The sequence below is a fragment of the Mandrillus leucophaeus genome, unplaced genomic scaffold (assembly GCF_000951045.1).
Source record: "Mandrillus leucophaeus isolate KB7577 unplaced genomic scaffold, Mleu.le_1.0 Scaffold13, whole genome shotgun sequence".
NCBI classification, from domain to species: domain Eukaryota; kingdom Metazoa; phylum Chordata; class Mammalia; order Primates; family Cercopithecidae; genus Mandrillus; species Mandrillus leucophaeus.
The window spans coordinates 8,050,971-8,059,064 of record NW_012101254.1 but is presented as its reverse complement, the minus strand read 5'-3'; the positions used below and the strand labels follow the sequence as shown (position 1 = coordinate 8,059,064).

Genomic DNA, 8,094 nt, shown 5'->3' with positions numbered 1-8,094 from the left:
AAGAATGTTAGGTTGGCAGTTGTTTTCTTTCAGCATGTATCTTGTTGTCTTTTCCTCTTTCAATTGAGAAGTCACTTGCTGGTCTTACTGTTGTTCCTTTGAAGGTAATCTGTCCTTTCCCCTGGATGCTTTTATGATTTTCTCATTGTCTTTGATTTTTTGTAGTTTTACATGATGTTTCTAGATGTGGATTTCTTTTTATTTCTCCTACTTAGAATTCATGGGTCTTCTTGAATCTGTAGGTTAATGTCTGTAGTTAGTTCTAGAAAGTTTTCAGTTATTTTTTCTTTGTTACCTCTGCCATATTCTCCTCTCCTCTCTTTTGGGTACTCTAGTTAAACATATTTTAGATTTTCTCACTGATTCCCTCTCTGTCTCTTATCATTTTTGTATATTTTCTATCCTTTTTGTGTTTCCATGTGTGGTTTCAGATATTTTATTATCTCTTTTGTTATGTCTGTTTGTTGTTAAAGCCATCCATTGAATTATCATTTTCAGTTATTTTATAGATCTAGAATTTCTATTTGATTTTTAAATTTGTTATTTTTAGTGCTAGCATACACATGCAGGTTGTGCAAGTTTGTTACACAGGTAAATGTGCGCCTAGGTGATCAACACATCACCTAAGCATTAAACCCAGCATGCATTAGCTATTTTTCATAATGCTCTCCCTTCCCCCTCCCCACTCCTCCTTGATTCTTTTCCAAATAGGTTTTGGGGAATGCTGTCTGTACTTGGGGCCTGGAGAGTTCTGTCCTCCATTGAGAAACCAAGTGCATTGCTTGACTTGCCTATTAGGGGGAGGGTGATGTTGAGAACAAGGTTAAATACCCACCTGCCAGGACATCAGTCAGACCCAAGGAGAAAAAATCCACTAAAGATGTTAGAAGCACAGAGGAATCAGTCTCTACTCTGGTACTTAATATTGGTGACCTGGTATTTAAAATGCTCCCACAGAGGAAGGCAAGAGTTGGAGATTGTCAGCTCATTCCTGAAGGCTCTCCCATCTCTGGAATTGTTTTTAAAGCTGTTTAGTGATTTTAAAATTCTTATTTTTGATGGTAAATTTTCTGTTTTTTCTTCTCTATTTATTTCAGCAGGACTTTTAGCCTGTGCCGACTTCTATATTCTACACAAACATGGAAGTCTGTTACACTCTCTCAACGTTTTGTTTTCATTCCCCACCCTGAGTTTTGTTGGAATAAACAGTGCTACTTTGTTTCTGCTTCCCCTAGTGATTTTGAAGTTTTATGTATTATTTCTGGTTTTATGGTTCCTTTATCATTTTAACAAACATTTTTATTTAAACAACAGTAATTACACAACCCCCCACCCCCGCAACAAGACAAAGGCTTCATCTTGCTTTGTTCATCTCCCCTCTGGCTCCTCCGCTGGTATTCTTCCTTCAGGCTGGTCTCCTCCAATCCATTTTCAACCCAGCAGCCAGAGTGGTTTTTTTAAAGTGATCAGCACTCCTCCACTGGAACCACTCAGTGCCATTCCCCTTACGACAAAGCCCAGGCCCTCAACATGGCACATGAGGCACCATCTGGGCCCTACCACCCTTTCCGATCTCAGCCCAGAAGTCCCATCGACCTAAAGAAAAGAAAGATTGATTAACCACAAAAACCTCTGGCTCAAGTCAGCACATTCATAACTCCCTGACCTGCCAGGCTGTTGCCTGCCTTTGCTCCCTCTGTCTGTCACTGGCCATTCTAGTGCAGGCAAAAGGGCAGTTATCACAGGGACACAGAACTCTCCAGCCCCCTACTGGCCCTTTCCTCCATCAGCAAGCCCCTTGAGGGCAGGGACTATGTCTTACTAATCTTGGTGTTCCCAGCACTTAGCTGGAGCATAGTAGATCATGAATAAGTGGTTGTTGAATGAATGAATGGAGGAAGAAAAGAGAAGGCTTATTTCCCTCCATAGGGCTAGGCTTCCTGGGGCAGAAATGGTGGCAGCCCTGGTGAAATTTCTCTGGGAGGATACACCCAGAGGATGCCTCGCGTGGCTATTTGATGAAGTAAGAAAAGGAGTTGAGAGTATGTGGTGAGGTGAGGCAGAGACAGTTTGATTACAAAAGCCAGAGTCGTTCTCAAAGGAAAGGTGGGAGAGGGGCTCCATATGTTAGAGAGCACTGGTATGTCATGGAAGCCAAGCCAGGAAGGGAGCCAGGCTGCTCGGAGGACTGACTGGGAGGCTGGAGCCAGGCTGCCTCTTTGGGGCTATGTGGCACTCACCATCACTTCTCTTCGTGAACCTGCTCCATTTCTCTTTCTTTGCACACGGGCTTTCTGTGCTTTCCTGTGGGTGCTGGCAAGTGGAGGCGCCGTCCTGCCTGACTTTCTGGTTTAAGTACTTGGAGGCTGCCTGGAAGCCCCTTTGTCCCAACTACAGCAATAAGGATTGAGGCTCTGGACCTGGTGCCTCAGCCATGGCTGGGAAAGGGTTCCCGAGTCACCACCTCCCTAGGAATTGGGCCAGCAGAGGTACGGACCGGGCAGGCAAATTAAGGCACAGTCACCAGTGATGGCTGGTCAGTTGTTCCTTCTCAGAAGTGACGATTGAGTTCAATACATTAATCTTCAGAAACTATTTGATGGTACAATTCCGTCTGTGCTGAATCGAGACAATTTTTTTCTGCTTTTCTTCACAGTCCTGAAAAGCTCATCTGTGCAGACAAGAAACAGAAAAGAAAAGAGAAAAAGACCACTGACCTAAGTCAGGCTGCATTTGAAAGGCAATTCCTTTCCTCAAAACTCAGCCAGAAGAACAAAGTGGGTGAAAGGAAGGATCTGGTAAGCAGAGGCCTGGGGCGAGGCTGGCATGCAGGGCTTTGCAGCCCCCACAAGCAGCACATACTGGTTCCAGGATGAGCCACCGCCACAGCCCTCCCTGTCAGACAAGCACCCAAGGGCGGAGGAGGCATGGCCCAAGAAGAAGGGCGTGTAGAGGAGGAGGGAGAAATGGCAGGTGGCCTCAGGCTCAGCACTGCAGCTCTGACAGGGCCCCTCAGGCAGGGAAGCCTTGTATGAAGAAACTCAGACAGGTGGTAAATGTGGGACCTGGACCCCACTTCCTGGAGACAGATCCTGTCCTTCCAAGGTGAGGGCCAACCTGGCCACAGGGGCTTTTCCCCTGAGATTTCTTCAGCGCCTTTGCCTGGGCCTTTGCCTTTCTGCCACTTTCCCGCCATTTTCCACTTACTCCATCCAAACTGCACCAAAAATCGTGTTCTCCTTAGTCCACACACAACAGGTGGGAAGTTTTTGAAATGAAATTTATACCAAAAAATTAGGGCAAGATGAGATTTTTTAATATTTAAAAGGTATTTTTATATGTAAGAATTTTCCGAGTACAGATTTCTTATCTGGAGCTCATGGTTCATTTGACACGGTTTTCAGCTCCTGGTCTATTTCCTCTTCCAAGCTCTCTGCCATGCCGTGTACCCTGAGGCCTGAGGCACAGGACCCTCCCAGGGAAGGCCTAGGGGCCTCGGCTCAGGACCCGACAGCATCACTCCCACCCCTCACCACCACACACACAGGATGGGGAACTGCTACTTCTCTCCAGCCTGTGAGCCTGGATAGCTATTTTGTGACCCAGCTCCTGCTCAGTCTCATTGCTGTCCCCGGTCTCTCCAGGGAGTAAGGGATTCTCCATCTGTGGTAAGTTACCTGTGACTCTTCAGCAGTTTCCTCTGAGCATAATTATATCTGAGAGCACAGGGGGCTCCTCATTCCGTATATTTTTCAAATATTCAAGATGTACAACGTGATGATTTGCTATAAGTATTGTGAAATGTTCGCCACAGTCAAGCTTGTTGACATACCCACCAGCTCACATTGACTGTTTTCGTGCGTGTGTGGTGAGAATACTCACGATCTCCTCTCTGAGCCAATTGCAAGTATATGTTATTAGTAACTGTAGTGTCCGTGTTGTCCATTAGGCCTCTAGAACCTACTGTTACTTGTGGAGGGTCTTTACTATGAGTTGTCCAGGTCCTTGGCATTTTGAACAAAGAATTGACCAAAACACAGCGTAGCAGAGGAATGAAACGCGGGGAGCGAAGCAGCGAAAGCAGGGATTTATTCAAGAGAGAAAGCGCTCTGTAGGGTGGGAGCGGGCCCAGCAAGGGCTCAAGGGTGTTAAGTTCCCTGTTTGAGGTTCTTGTCTGCTACCCCGTATCTGGATGAAGGATTTGGCCCCTGGCTAATTAAAGGCTGAGGTGAATTGGTGCCCTATGCAGATGAAGGGGTGGTCCCTGCATTGCCTGCGGCTAATCCAGGGCACTCTCCCTTTCCATCTGAGACGTCGTAGGGAGAGTAGGCTCTGATCCTTTGCTGCTCGGCTTGGGGACAGGGGGTTTTCCTTTTGGTTCCGCCGTCAGAAGTGTGTGTTAATTGGCCTCAGGTTCCCTGCCCCCAGACCCAGGTGTTTTCCTTTTGATCCAGCTTTGGGGAGGCAGCTCCAATTGGCCTTGGGTTTCCTGTGCCCAGACCTTGCTGTTTTCTCAGACCTTGCTGTTGTCCCTGTCTCCAGACCCTGTTCTCCAGACCCTGTTCTCCAGACTCTGTTCTCCTGCCTCAATGCTTACCATGGAAAATTTGTACCAACACCTGTCACCTCACTGCACCCACGCCCTGACTCTGGTAACCACCCTTCTACTGTTTGGTTGGGTTCGACGTCTTTAGATACCACATATTATTACAGGAAGGGGGTCCTGATCCAGACCCCAAGAGAGGTTTCTTGGATCTCAAGCAAGAAAGAATTCAGGACCAATCCACAGTGCAAAGTGAAAGTAAGTTTATTGAGAAAGTAAAGGAAGAAAAGAATGACTACTCCATAGACAAGAGCAGCCCCGAAGGCTGCTGGTTGCCCATTTTTATGGTTATTTCTTGATGGTATGCTAAATAAGGAGTGGATGATTCATGCCTCCCCTTTTAGACCATATAGGGTAACTTTCTGACCTTGCAATGGCGTCTATAAACTGTCACGGCGCTGGTGGGAGTGTAGCAGTGAGGACGACCGGAGGTCACTGTCACTGTTGTCGCCGTCTTGGTTTTGGTGGGTTTTGGCTGGCTCCTTTTTATTAGCCTGTTTTATCAGCAAGGTCTTTATGACCTGTATTTTGTGCTCACCTCCTATCTCATCCTGTGACTTAGAATGCCTCACCGTTTGGGAATGCAACCCAGTAGGCTTCAGCCTTATTTTACCCAGCTCCTATTTAAGATGGAGTTGTCCTGGTTCACCTCTGACAATATGAGATCAGGCAGTATTTGTCTTTCTGTGCCTGGCTTCTTTCACTTAGCATAGCATCCTCCACGTTCACCTATGTTGTTGCAAATGATAGGACTTCCTTCTCTTCTCAGGCGGGTTAATGGTCCGTGGTATGTGTACCATATGCATTTTCTTTACCAGTTCGTGTCAGCGGACACTTAGGTTGTTCCCATTTCTTGGCTATTGTGAATAATGCTGCAATGAACACGGGAGTGTGGATATCCCTTCAAGATAGTGATTTTATTTCCTTTGAATATATGTATATACACCCAGAAGTGGGATTGCTGAATTGTATGGTCATTCTGTTTTTAGTGTTTTTGGAAACCTCCATGCTGTTTTCCGTAATGGCTGTAGTAATCTACATTCCACCAACAGTGTACAAGGGTCCTGTTATATGTAAAGTTTCGGTGCCACAAAAGAAATAGCACTCGAATATAAGATTTTCTTTTTAATTCTCAGCAAGGCAAGGTACTTCTAGTTATTGTTGTTGACCAACTAAAATTGGTAATGGCTATCTAAATTTACTGTCCCCATTGTACTTTTTTTTTTTTTTTTTTTTTTTTTTTTTGAGATGGAGTCTTGCTCTGTCACCCAGGCTGGAGTGCAGTGGCTTGATCTCGGCTCACTGCAAGCTCCGCCTCCCAGGTTCACACCATTCTCCTGCCTCAGCCTCCCAAGTAGCTGGGACTACAGGCGCCCGCCACCACGCCTGGCTAATTTTTAGTAATTTTTAGTAGAGATGGGGTTTCACCGTGTTAGCCAGGATGGTCTCAATTTCCTGACCTTGTGATCTGCCCGCCTTAGCCTCCCAAAGTGCTGGGATTACAGGCGTGAACCACCGTGGCCGGCCCCAAGGCAAGGTACTTCTGGATAGAAGGGTGCGCCCTTACAGATAGAACAATGGTGAGCGCACACTTGGACAAGGGAGGAGAGGGGGTTCTTATCCCTGACGCACATGGCCCCTGCTGCTGTGTCAGTCCCCTGTTGGCTAGGGTTAGACCGCACAGGCTAAACTAATTCTGATTGGCGAATTTAAAGAGAATGACGGGATGAGTGCTTTGGCGGGAGTCAGGGCAGAGCAGGTAGCAGATAATTGGAATGAGTTAGGGTGGAGCAGGTAATCAAAAAAGGTTGCTTTACGAGGAAGTTTAAAAGTAGAAGCCAAAGAGTTGAACATACTGACATACTCTTTGAAAAGAAATTTAGAACTCTTATCTAACAGTCCCACACAAGCGAACACTTGTGATCTTTCGACTTTTTCCTAATCAGCCTAACAGGTGTGAGGGGACATCTCGTTGTGGTTTTGATTTGCATTTCCTTGATGATTAGTGATGTTGGACATTGAGCACCTTTTTATATACCTGTTGACCATTTGTACATTTTTTGGGGGGCGGGAGGGAGGCTTTGGGAAAATCTCTGTTGAGGCTCTGTCCCCATTTTTAAATTGGGTTATTCGCTTTTTTCCTATTGAGGTGAATGAGTTCCTTATATATTTTGGATATTAACCCCTTATTTGATATATGGTTTGGAAATATTTTCTCCCTTTCTGTAGGTTGCCTTTTTGTTTTGTTTCCTTTGCTGTGCAGAAGCTTTTTAGTTTGATATAGTCCCACTTGTTTATATCAGATCTTATGTGACTGTGGTCAGTTCTACCCTTAATGGTTGGGTGGACTACACTAGTAGACCCAAGTGGACTGAGGTTTAAATGCAGTAGCAGTTAAGTTTTGCTTATGTCCCGGCACGTCCCAGTGGGTCAGCAGGCTGTCCCTCCTTCGTGTGGTCTTTTGGGGCCCTATCTCATGGGCCTGTGTCATCTTCAGCACCTGGCTTCCGAGGTTGCCCCAGGAACTCATTCCTGCCAACCTGAAAGGGGAAGAGATCGTGGATGAGTTCTTCCTGGGAGTCAGGTGTATGTGGTCCGGGCTGGAGGCGGCGTGTCACTTCCTCTGATGTTCCCTGGGCTAGGACCCAGTCCCATGTCTGTCCCTAACTGTAGGGTGCAGGGGGCACGGGGAAAAGTATTCCATGGCTGGTCTGCCCACAATGGCAGGAGAGCATTTTGTGGACATCTGGTCATCCCTGCTGTACATGCCACAAAAAGATTAGTTCTTTGTGGAGGTCAAAGATACAGACAGCCTTGTCTGAGAGTTGCGGGAACCAGAGTGAGTGAGAGAGAGAGAGGTAAAGCAAGAGGGCTGGCTGGAAACCTGCCTGAAATGGGGGTCTCAGCTCCAGCAGGAGGGCTGAGTGTGGGGCAGTCAGCGGGGTCCTCCCTGCACCTGTAAGCCCCACATCCCTGCACCACACTTAGCCCTTCTCTTCTGTTGCTAGGTTTTAGGAACCAGACAGCAGAGACCCCGCTCCTGGGCTGCTGGAGACAGCCAACAGCACAGGGGTCCTCAGCCTGTAGGAAGAAGAGTGATGACAGCTGAGGTCCTGGGGCAGCACCTGGCTTCCCTGCAGAAGGCGGCCAGGCAGGGCCACCCTTGGTACTGAAGTTTGGTGGACTTGACTTGGCAGTGTCTGTACAATAGTTAAAATACTCTAAACATACTTTCTTTTTCCAGAAGTGGAAATAAATTGCAAGAAATACCCAAATCACAGTAGTTCTTGTTTATTGAGCTCCTGTTGTGAACCAGGAGCCCTGTGAGGTACTTTGTTCACTGAAAAGTTTTCGCAGTAAGACACTATTATCCTCTCTCAACGCACAATGCTCTGAGGCTTGGTGAGCTGCTCAGAGGTGGCAGTCCCCTAGCTCAGAGGTGGCAGTGTTCTCTCAGGCCAGTCCCTCAGGTGCCACATAGCATGTTTATC

The 8,094-nt window shown here is 46.8% G+C and overlaps 1 protein-coding gene across 2 annotated transcripts in view; it reads left to right on the top strand.

The window, feature by feature from the left end:
- FAM228A (family with sequence similarity 228, member A) overlaps nt 1-7,881 on the top strand; it is a 25,063-nt gene extending 17,182 nt beyond the window's left edge. Inside the window, exons 5-6 of one of the 2 annotated variants that reach the window (XM_011972708.1) lie at nt 2,657-2,798; nt 7,612-7,881. In XM_011972708.1, the coding sequence (XP_011828098.1) occupies nt 2,657-2,798; nt 7,612-7,776 (307 nt within the window). In that variant the 3' untranslated portion in view covers nt 7,777-7,881. Of the gene's footprint in view, nt 1-2,656; nt 3,930-7,611 lie in introns of those variants that run through there. The other variant, XR_001005201.1, reaches the window with a different exon arrangement.
- Nucleotides 7,882-8,094: the final 213 nt, after the last annotated feature.